At 38.2% G+C, this 12,237-nt stretch overlaps 1 protein-coding gene across 6 annotated transcripts in view; it reads left to right on the forward strand.

Moving 5' to 3' along the window:
• SMG7 (SMG7 nonsense mediated mRNA decay factor) overlaps positions 1-12,237 on the forward strand; it is a 71,483-nt gene that overhangs the window by 14,554 nt on the left and 44,692 nt on the right. For 5 of the 6 annotated variants that reach the window (XM_067728868.1, XM_067728873.1, XM_067728872.1 and 2 more), the window contains exon 2: positions 7,832-7,970. The exons of the other annotated variant lie outside the window; for it this stretch is intronic. In XM_067728868.1, the coding sequence (XP_067584969.1) occupies positions 7,855-7,970 (116 nt within the window). In that variant the 5' untranslated portion in view covers positions 7,832-7,854. The remainder of the gene's footprint in view (positions 1-7,831; positions 7,971-12,237) is intronic. 6 annotated transcript variants of the gene reach the window in all.

The raw sequence follows: 12,237 nt of genomic DNA on the forward strand, positions 1-12,237 counted from the left end.
TAATTGTCTTCTTAAGTTCTTCTATCCAATAACCTTACATAACTGGATTGGCATTTTGTAGAGAAGGAAAATGAGTACCTCATTAGTGGCAGAGTTGGCATTGGCCTTAATCTGCTCCCTCCTTGTCCACTGTACACACTTGGGCAGTGCTTTTAAAAATGAAAAATTTTCCCTTTTGGTATCTGTTTGCCATTGATGCTGTCAAGTGGTATAATATATATATAATTTAGATGATTCACAATTAGTGTTTGCAGATTCATATATTAGAAAACATATTTCTTAAAAATTACTTTAGTTTTTTAAAATTTCACGTGTAATATAGATCTGGTTCTTGCCACTTCTGCATCCAGGAAAGTAATACATACTTGTTTTAAACAAAACAAAACCCAGAAAATTTTAAGAGTGATCATATAACAGTGAAAGAGAGTGCTAATTATTGCTGGGACATCAGGCATAAATCTGGACTGTTCGAGGCACACAGGAACTTATAGTCACCCTACCATCCAGGGTTGTGTAGCCTTTCAGTTATTTTTTTATATGTATATTAGCATTCACATACTTGTATAAACATATGTATGTATTTAGTTTTAACAACTGGGATTGTTCTCATTTATATAGTTTGTAATCTTTCTTTTGTCACTTGACATTTTATCAAAGACATGTTCATAATTATATATCTAAAGCATCATTGGAAACGTCAGCATGCTGAAAATTACAGGAGTACTGTAATTTTCTAAACTGAATTCCTAACAGTGAAAATGTGTGTTGTTACCAATACTTTATTATTATTAAAAAATGCTGTAATGAACATCCTGGTACACACATATTCTTGTGCATGCTTATTTGAATGACAAGATATGCACATTTCAGAATATTTTGTTAAGCGTGGTAGGCAGAATAACACGCCTCCCAAAAGACGTCTACATCCTGATCCCCAGAACTTATGAATATATTATGTTACATGGCAAGGGGAAAGAAATTAAGGTTACTAATCAGCTGACCTTAAAATAAAGAGATTATCATGGATTTTTTGGTGGGCCCAGTGTAATCACAAGAATCCTTTAACTGTGGAAGAAGGAAGCAGAAGAATCAGAACCAGAGAGACATGACTTCCCTGGTGGCACAGCGGTTAAGAATCTGCCTGCCAATACAGGGGACACGGGTTCAAGCCCTGGTCTGGGAAGATCCCACATGCCGCGGAGCAACTAAGCCTGTGTGCCACAACTACTGAGCTTGTGCTCTAGAGCCTGAGAGCCATGACTGCTGAGCACACGTGCCACAGCTACTGAAACCCACGCACCTAGAGCCCGTGCTCCACAACAAGGGAAGCCACCGCAGTGAGAAGCACACGCACTGCAACGAAGAGTAGCCCCTGCTCGCCTCAACTAGAGAAAGCCCGCGTGCAGCAACAAAGACCCAAAGCAGCCAAAAAATAAGTAAATAAATTTAAAAGAAAAGAAAAGAACCACAGAGGATAACATCCTGTTGGAATGGAAGGGGGTCACAAGCCAAAGAATGCAGGTAGTCTCAATAACAAGGAAAACGCAAAAACTAGGTTTCTTCCCTAGAGCCTCCAGAAAGCAGCACAGCCATGGTGATACCTTGATTTTTACCGAGACTCACTCAGGCTTCTGACTTTCAGACCTGTAAGAGAATAAAATTTGTGTTGTTTTAAGCCACTAAATTAGTGGTAATCTGTTACAGCAGCAATGGGGAAATAATGCCTGGTAGATGTTGCCAGAAAGTTTGTACTGTTTATTCTGGCCCTAGCAGTGTTTGAAAAGTACCTGTTTCTGTACATCCTCATCAGTACTGAAGGTCTCATGATCTCACCTTTTTTTTGAAGCAGATTCCTTGATGTCTTTACTTGTATTACACACAGACAAGTCTATCCAATACTCTAGCATTTCCCAGAGTGTATTCCGCTGAACACGGGAAATTCATATATGTTAGGGTTCTCAATATATCCAAGGCAAAATAAATTTCAAAATACGGGGTTAAACTGGATTCTTTATATAAGACTTCTCATAGTTTGTAACATGCTAATGTGTATTATGAACCTCCAAGAGGGAGATAGAGGTTGGGGTTTCCAAAGGTATGTCACAGCTCATAGAACTGATGTTTTCTTAGAACACTCTTTAAAACGCAGCTCTTCTTTTTCTGTTCTTTTCTCTCTTAATCTTTCTCTTTAATATATTAATCTTTATGTATGTCCATATTATATCTTAGAGTTTATTCTTCAGAATTCTTCTACCTCTAAAGTCTTACATTCAACCATTCCATTTTGACCACAGCCTGATCCGCATTAATCCAGCTGCTTCTCTGTTCAGGACTTCCAGTGTAGATTCCAAATTTTTCGCTATTAGTCACTTTCTGCTTTTTTCTTTTCTTCCTCCTCCTGTTTTTGCTCTTCTGCCCATTTTTTGATATATTACTTTAACCTGTCTTACCAGTATCCTCAGTCCTCTTGTCCTCCCAGCTCACTTGTCTAGGAAAATCTGCTCTGAATGATTCTGAAAGTATGCTTCTTTGGGTATTATGGATAGCCTCACTGGAAAAAAAAATCTTACAGACTGGCCAGTTGTTTAAATGCAGTCTTCCACTTCAATATCTATTAGTTGATTTTCCCCCCAGTTTTGCCCATTTCTTTACAGTAGTTAAACTTTTGCTGTTTTCTTGAAGTTTTACTCTCTTAGCAAATGGTCTTTATTTGAACATAAAAATAAAAACCTTCTGGTGGGACTGATCTGCTTCCTGTTCCTTCCTCTCCTAGCCCTTGCCTCTGTCGCTCTTAGAAAGGAAAAGGTTCTCATCTTCCTTATTAAGGTGGTTTTCGTTGTTTTTGCTCTGGATCTCATAGACTTTTTTTTTTTTTTTAATTTACTTTTGGCTGCGTTGGGTCTTCATTTCTGATTACGGGCTTTCTTCAGTTGCGGTGAGCTGGAGCTACTCTTTGTTGCGTGTGCGGGCTTCTTATTGCGGTCTTGCTGTGGAGCATGGACTCTAGGTGTGTGGGCTTCGGTAGTTGTGGCTCACAGGCTCTAGAGCGCAGGCTCAGTAGTTGTGGAGCATGGGCTTAGTTGCTCCACTGGCATGTGGGATCTTCCCGCACCAGCGCTCAAACCTGTGTCCCCTGCATTGGCAGGTGGATTCTTAACCACTGCGCCATCAGGGAAGCCCACAGACTTTTTTTATATTCAACCTTTTCCCTCCTTAATTGGAGCTTTGTCATAAACATTTGAGCAAGCTTCCCTTAACCTGTCCTTCCCTAGCATTTGTTCTATATTTATCTTCCCCATTTATCACCTTATAAACATCATCTATACTGACTCCCTCAACCCATTGTTCTCTGGTTTCTACCCCTACCTCTCCACTGAAACTATACTTGGTCAGGTCACCAAAGGCTTCTGTTTTTAACTCCAAAGACTCTTTTTTTAATTGAGGACAGGGACTGTTTTGCTAACACTTGTATCCCTAAGGCCTCTGCAGTGCCTGATGCATAGTGGAATCTTTGCATATGGTTGATGAATATTCATTCAAAGCATGTATGAATGTATTTCAGTTTACTAATGTCTGTTATGACTCTTTGCTCTGGCCTTGTTTATGTCTTCATGTGTTTCCTTGTTTTGTTTTGTTTTCTAACTCTATTTGAATTTGGTACTTTTTCTACTTGTCTTTTTCTTGTTATGTTCAGGATAATTCTTATATCGAAAGCTGTTATATCTCTCATGGGATTTACCTTGTCAGTGTGTTACTTTGCTTTCAAAAGTGGAGCTATATTATCAGAAAGTTTAGCCTGATACTCCAATATGAGCATTAGCCAAGCACAGCACTTAAAGGTATAGTGATTTAAGAGTAAGGCCTTTACTTTCTGGCAGCCCTGAGTTTGAAAACGGGGTGTATGATCTTGGGTAAGTTATCTAACCTTTTGATTCCAGTTTCCTCAGTGTTAGAATGGAAATAATATGTTTCCTAGGGTTTGAGAAGGAATAAATTAGATAACAAAGTAAAAGTTCTTAGCATGGTGCCTTATACCTGGTTAAAAAAAGAAGCAGTAGGACTTCCCTGGTGGCGCACCGGTTAAGAATCCGCCTGCCTATGCAGGGGACACAGGTTCGAGCCCTGGACCAGGAAGATCCCACATGCCGCGGAGCAGCTAAGCCGGTGCGCCACAACTACTGAGCCTGCGCTCTAGAGCCCGCGAGCCCCAACTAATGAGCCTGTGTGCCACAACTACTGAAGCCCACGTGCCTAGAGCCCGTGCTCTGCAACAAGAGAAGCCACCACAAGGAGAAGCTTGCACACCGCAATGAAGAGTAGCCCCCGCTCGCCGCAACTAGAGAAAGCCTGTGCGCAGCAACAAAGACCCAACGCAGCCAAAAATTAAATAAATAAATTTTAAAAAAACAGAAGAAGAAAGTTACATTTACTTACATGTTTATTATTTCTGACACTCCTCATCTCTTTGTATAGTTCCAGGTTTCCGTCTGGTACCATTTTCTAACAGCCTCAAGAGCTTGTTTTTAATATTTCTTATGGTATTGATCTATTGGCATCAAATTTTCTCACCTTTTGTGTTTCTAAAAATATCTGTTTCACCTTCAGTTTTAAAGGATATTTTTGCTGGATATAAAATTATAGATTGATAGGATTTGGGGTTTGTTCTTTTTTTTTCTTTCACTAGTTTAAAGATATTATTCCATTATCTTCTGGCTTGCATTTTTTCTGATAAGAATTTTGCCATTATTCTTATCTTTATTTTTTTCTCTGCCTGCTCTTAAGATTTTCTCTTTATCATTGCTTTTCAGCCATTTGATTACAGTGCCTTTGTATGGTTTTCTTTTGTGCTCAAATGCTCAAAGTTTATTGAGCTTCTTAGATATCTGGGTTTATAACTTTCATCAGATTTGGAAAATATTCCGTGATTAACTTTTCAGATATTTTTTTGTGTAATTGATATGAGCCAGATATGGTATAAACTCTTAATTTCTTTGGATCTGTTGCCTAAGTCAGCTGGTAATTTGATTTTGTTAATATGCTATAAAATTGTATGTTATTTACTGTACATGTTGCAACTAAAGAGGTTTTTTTTTTTGTCTTCTTGTTTAGCAAAGAAGAACTTAAAAAGTGGGTTTTGTGTGATGCTGGAATCACAGTGAGGCTAGGCTATATCTTTCCTTTGGGGAGCAGTGTGGGAGAGTATAATAAAATTTGTTTGATCTTTATTTTAGATGGTATCTAAGAAAGTTGTATAGCATGAAGATTTGTCCACAAAGATATCATCTCCCCTTTTTTACCATGTATTCAGGAACTCTTTCTATGAATAGCTATATAATTGCAGTGCAAATTATTTGTAGTGATGACTTAGGGTCACTCCAAGGAATGTTCTGCTGTTGCCATTGAAGTCTGTGTATGTTTATTTTTCCTATATAATTTATGTAAGAAAATATAGTAAACCTGTGTTGTCAATTGTCTTATTAATCAAAAATTTCTAGAAATTAGGATTTTTGTTTTGCATTGTGATGAGGAGGAAGAGAGTGGGAAGAAGAACTAGAGAGACCTCTGGGACAGAATGTGTACCAGAGGCTAAAACCAATAAGATTTCCTGGAGAAGAGTTTTTCAGGTTTAAGGAAAAGGGGAATATGGGTGGGTCTTATGCTTTTAAATAGGCAAACTCTGAATAAAATCATAAGCAATAAAATAGTCACAATTTAGTGGTTTTTTTTTTGGCTGCATTGGGTCTTCGTTGTTGTGCGTGGGCTTTCTCTAGTTGCGCTACCCTTTGTTGCCTTGTGGGGGCTACCCTTTGTCGCAGTGCACAGGCTTCTCGTTGCGGTGGCTTCTCTTGTTGCAGAGTATGGGCTCTAGGCGCACGGGCTTCAGTGGTTGTGATGCACAGGCTCAGTAGCTGTGGCTCGTGGGCTCTAGAGTGCAGGCTCAGTAGTTGTGGCACGGGCTTAGTTGCTCCGCGGCATGTGGGATCTTCCCAGACCAGGGATCAAACCCGTGTCCCTACGTTGGCAGGTGGATTCTTAACCACTGCACCACCAGGGAAGTTCCACAGTTTAGTTTTGAACATGTGAATTGTTGAAAATTGAGGTCCGTATTGCATCATGGAATAATGAATAAACGAAGTTTAGGTTCTGGAATTCTGATACACCTGGATTTGAACCCCACTGTCTTTGTGATTTGGGGCAAATTTCCTAAAATCTCTGAGCCTTTGTTTCTTTATTTATTTATAAAATTGGAAAAATAGTAGTTACCTCAGGTTGCTATGAAAATTAAATCGATAATGGTTTATGTAATCCACTTGTCAATTACCTAGGTTCCCAGTGATTATTAGTTTTCTTTATATATTCACTTTAAATTTTATTCTTTCATTCAGGGACCTTTTAAACATTTATAATATTTAAACAAACCCCTATGGCATTCATGAGACTATACTAATGAGGTTGGGTTTTGTCATGAGGTATTTTCTCCCAGTCTTTTTCACTGAAGTACAGCTAAAGTCACGTGCTTTGGAAGTATGGAGCCAAAGTCCACATAGACCTCCTGCATGTTTGAAATTTCTCTAAGACTGGTGTTTTATTGTTAAAAATTATGAATAACTTTGTCTTCTATTCTAGAATTGATTAATGTGCATTCTTAGCTTCAGTATCCTCATTTTAGAATGAGGATAATAACATTTACATCTTAGGATTTTTGGGAAGAGTAATAATACCTATAATGATAATAATGACAATAATAGCTAACAGTTTTGAGGGCTTATTTAACAAGAAACAATCCTAGGTGTTTTATTTCTGTTACCTCATTTAATCCTCAAAACATCTCAATGAAGAAGGTACTTTTATTATCTCCTTCTTACTCCTGACAAAACTGGGGCATAGAGAAGCAGTTTTCCTAAGGTTATACAGCTAATAAGTGGCAGAGCATAGTTAGAACCCAGGCAGTCTGAATATAAGGTACTTAACTACTACATTTTATATTCCCATTCTGTGAGATCAGGTGTATAGAACATTTAGCATAGAATCTGCTACATAATAATTCTAAATGTAAGCAGTTATCAGTATTCAATAATAATTAATTTATTTTGTCCAAATCTTGGAGTTAACTTGATGTCTCTAAGAAATTGTGTTATGTCTTTCCTGTGGCTTGAGTTGTTCCTGGCATGCCGTTGAGTGCAGCGTGATACCCAAGCCCATGCCTTTAACCACTACTTTCTACTGCTTCCTCTTTCCTTGTTGGTCTGTGTCCACATTAGAATTTAAATCTGGTAGGAACTATAATCTGTTTTGTTCATCATTGTATACTTCGTCCTTAACACTGTATCTAGTACATAGAAATGACCAAATCATTGTTCAGTGAGTGAATGAAGATCTAAAACCTGCCATTTTCAGCTGGTCTTAGAATGTTAGCATTATTTATACCATCTATAAATGTGGTTTAATTACTTTACATGTTTTTCCTTCCATAAGCAGTCCAGTTTGGACCAACCATCTGCTCCTGTGTTCTACAGGGCACTCTCACCTTGGTGCTGCAAGAGCCCTGCTGGGTAACTGGTTTCTGCCTTATAGAGATCACTCAACTTGCAGGCAGGGAGGGAGATTAGAATAACACTTTGATCCCAAACTAGAATTGTAGAAATATACAAAACAGAATTTTTAAATGTGTATTCTAAAGAAACTAAATATAAAAAGGAAAAAAAGCTTTGATATTTTCCCTTTGCCTTTGACATTAGATCATTTTAAATAAAGAGAAAATTTAACTTTCTTCAAGGGGGTTCTCTGTTATTGTGGGTTAACTCATATTTTCCTCCTCTCCTCTATCTAGAATGTCTTAAACCATTCTACCTTATGAGAAATTGGATGTTCTTGCAGATAGTCATTGTGGGAGAAAACGTTTCATTTAAGTCCCAGATGAGGACCGGAAACTTGAAATCAGAGGAGCATCTGAAATCAAGTAATATTAGGTAGGATGAAAATTACAAGGGATTTCTACATGTTTGTATTCCTTTTAGAGATATATGTTAAAGTATTCATACACTATGAACACTAGTACAAGAATTAGAAGCTTTCTGAAGCATTTGATATTGGCCAGGATGGGGGAGGGGAGTGCTAATGGTTTGGGGTTTTTTGTTTGTTTGTTTTTTAAACTTATGTAGCTTCATAAGAACTTTGGCATGTTTACTTTGTCATGAGCGTTTATGTCTTATAGTTCAAGGAAAATTTTTAAACATTTAAATTTAAGAAATGTTTATGTTTATATATGTGGTCTCTGAATATTTATGATAAGCATAGGGACATGTGCTTTATCTTGTAGATTATCCTTTAAAATAAAAATTCCTATGTTTTGGGTTACATATATTGCATTTCATTTGAGTGCAGGGAACATCAGTTCTTGGTTCTATATGTCAGCCTGGATGCAGTCAAGCCTCCTAGGTGCCTATAGAATAGGTATATGATGGTATATGAGAAGCCCTCTGCAGGTAACTCTTGTCACAGCAGCTTGTATCAGTTCAAATGACAGTGTGAAGGTGCTTGATCTTAGAGATGGGGCTTTTAAATGAGAACTGCTAGTTGCCCCTACAAGTTGATACTATGACAGTGACACCTATAGCCAGGCCATTCCAGAAGACTTGCTTTACTGTGTAACGCTGATGAGCTTTGGAACCAGACTGCAGGGTGGAACCCAAGTTCTACCACTTCCTAGTTGTGTGAGTTTTTAAGTTTTATATAATCAAAGCTAATGTTTGGGGAGAAACAAAAAGTACAATACCATAAATTCTTTGCAATTTTTATGTATCAATCTCTGGTTTTATTTTATGTGCATACTAGAATGCGGTCATTATTACATTCAAACAGTTTCTCTTTTGTCACTTAGCCTTATGTGATGGTATCTAGGATTTTTGACCTCCACCTTGGAAGTTGTCTTCTTCAACCTAGTGTGTTGCTTCAGAAAGGATCCTTTGTCAGTGACTAGATTAGCAAAAGTAATTTGGTGGTCACTGAAGTATTCAAGTCATAGTCAGATTAACCCTCCCTCTCGGAGTTATCACTCATGTTCTTTTATGTAACTTACCTGTTGTCTTATTTATTCCTGATAGCAACTCTGAAAGGGAGTTTGTATCCCTGTTTTATAGATGAGGAAATTGAAGTTTCTTGGAAAGAAATTCCAAGGTAGCACTACTAATATGTAAAAAACCCAGATTCAGGGCCACGTCTTTTTTATTCTGTATCATTTTGTGTTACATAAAATTGCCTTAAGTATGATGCACATTGTACCATTCATTAATTCAGCGACATTTTAGTGAACAGCTATGACGTACCAGGCATTATTCTCTGTGTTAGGGAACCTTCTTCCTCACATTTTTCCATTGTGTCTAATTCATATGGCACTCATCACTTTTTCTCAGGTTCTTTTGCCTATTCATTTTGTAATTAGCTCAGAGACTTACCATTCTCCTCAGTTAATCTCCCTCTTAGTTTCAGACACTGATCTGATTCTCCTACTTTATCTCTGAATTTGAGGCAATGTAGCAGGGAATTTTCTGGACATCTCTCCACCCTGCACTACTCCCAAATTTTCCTAGCGTATTTCTGTCTAATCTTACCTTCCTCCAATTTCATCCTGCCTCTTTTTCAAAGCCAGTCTTGCCTCCTGTCTTTTTCACATTCTCATGTCTTTTCATCTCTTCCAGAATCATGCTCTGTTAGTTTTGTTCTTTCCTATATCTTCAAGCTATTCCTTTTTCCTAGCTTTTCTTCATTCTAAACATGCTCAAGTCTCTCCCATTGAAAAAAAGCAACGTCTCTTTACCCATGGCCCCCTTCTCTTTCTCTTCACAGCCCGGTGTCTTAAGAGTTGCCTTAAACTTCTCCCTCTCATTTGTTCCTCATTCTCACTGCAATTTGACATTTTTTCTTTGTCTGGCAAGGCTATCGTTGACTCTTATTTCACCAAATCTAACACACCTTCCAATCCTTATAGTACTTACCCACTGCCTTTGAGATTGTTGAATACTCTTCCTTTTTATCCTCTTCTTTTCCCTATACCACTCTTCTCTTGCTCTCGTACACCTGTAGTTTCTTCTTGGTGTTCTTCATGGGCTGTCTTTCTTTTATCTGCCACTTAAAAATGAAGATAGGGAGCTAGCACCACCCCTCTGCCTTTCTGGGCAATTACATTTACTCTTACGGTTTTAACTACCATCGCTGTGCTGATCACTCCAACACTGTATCCCTGGTCTTGATGTCTCCCCTGTGCTTGACACTCATCTTTAAGTGTCTGCTTGCTCACCCCCACTTTGTCAAATACCCAGATGTCCAAGCCAACAATCTGGGAATGATTTTAGACTGTTTCCTCTGCTTTATTTTTCTCCTGCTGATTTTACTTCCAGATATTTCTTGAATCGAGGCTTTTCTGTTCATCTGTATTATCACTTCCTTTCTTCCAGTCTCGCCCTTTTAAAATCCACCTTCCATGCATCTTGTTGTTGTAGTCTTTTAAAAATGCAATTCTGACAATGCTGTGCCCCTGTTTAAAACTCAGCACTGTTCTCCTAGTAGTTAAAAGATAGAATCTGAGCTCCTTAACATGTCATACAAGGCCTCACAGTCTGCTCTCTTCCTTGATTCTCCAGCTCATCTTCTGTAGCTTCCTACCGTGCATTTGATCCATCAATCTACCTCCTTCACTGGCTTAGCTTTGTTTTTTGTTTTTTTTTTTGTGGTACGCGGGCCTCTCACTGCTCTGGCCTCTCCCGTTGCGGAGCACAGGCTCCGGACGCGCAGGCTCAGCGGCCATGGCTCACGGGCCCAGCCGCTCCGCGGCATGTGGGATCTTCCCAGACCTGGGCACGAACCCGTGTCCCCTGCATCGGCAGGCGGACTCTCAACCACTGCGCCACCAGGGAAGCCCAGCTTTGTTTTTATTGTTGTGATATTTTCTCTGCCTGGAAGAATAACTCCTTCTCATACTTTGAGATTCCCAGACCAGAAATGGCCCTTTATAAAACTAGGTACACATATTCAAATTGTATAGATTGTAGAGTGAACGTTGTAAGATAGAGCAGTGGAGTGTCAGGAGATTTGAAAATTCGTGCCAAAACGTTCCATAAAGAGAGAAAGCAAGTTAGTATTTTTATTATCCCTTACTGAGAAAAGCTCCTTTAGGAGCAGCATCTTCCCTAGATGTTCTTTTCTATGTGAAATTCAACAGTAGAGTGATGTGATTTATTTTTTTCTGATTAATGCCATGAGACTTGGTGATATCTTAAAGATCTAAGTGTATATGTGCATGTGTGTCTGCATGTGTAAGCACACACTCACCTTATAGTGTCTACTGTCTGGCCTGTTATTTAACACAAATAATTATCATTAGGTTATTATGTTTATGGTCATAATTGTTGGCTACTGTTATCCCAAATACTCCGTAGTACTTTATGGAAATAGGTAAACAAATTATCTTGAAATAAAACCTGCTGTGGCTTTTATTTAAATTTCCCAAAAAAAGTTGCTCTAGCATTACCTCCCAGAACAAAAGAGCCTGATTTACCTTTCCGTAACAACTGTGAGTTTAGAGGATATTGGCTTATATTCCTATGTTCTGCTCATACGAGAAAGGGGGTTGGAAGGCCAGGTAAAAGGAATCCTTCATTGTATCGGCCCCTGATTTGGAAATGTCCTATATTTTTAAACCATGGATATTAATGTGTGATCATAAGAGAGATTATCCTGTATTTGTTACCTTGCATTGTTATATCAGTGCTATGTATAATCAAGCTATTTGTTAAAGAAGATAACCATTAGTTTTTTTCCTCTAGTGACATTATTAAAAAATTACCATAAAATGTTTAACCTTTGAAAACCCCAATTCTTTGGGCAATTACTATCAAACATTCCATTTTTTTTTTTCCCTTTACAGCCTTGTATAACAGGGGAACTATGATACAATGGTTAGGAGTTAGCCTCTGGAATCAGGGTGTTAAAATGCTACCTCTACTACTTGCTAACTTGATGACTTTGGGCATGTTACTTAATCTCTATCTCCTTGGGTTTCTTCAGCTATAACGTGGGGGCAATAATAGTACATAGTGAGGATTGAATGATTACCCTATGGAAAGCCCTTACTTTAGAACAGTGTCTGGCAATAATAAGTGCTAAATATAGTGTAAGCTATTTTAGTATATACCTAGTGCATTAGAATGCATTAAATGTATTTATAGATCTTGATGATCA

This window comes from Pseudorca crassidens, chromosome 2 (assembly GCF_039906515.1).
Source record: "Pseudorca crassidens isolate mPseCra1 chromosome 2, mPseCra1.hap1, whole genome shotgun sequence".
In the NCBI taxonomy this organism is placed as follows: Eukaryota; Metazoa; Chordata; class Mammalia; order Artiodactyla; family Delphinidae; genus Pseudorca; species Pseudorca crassidens.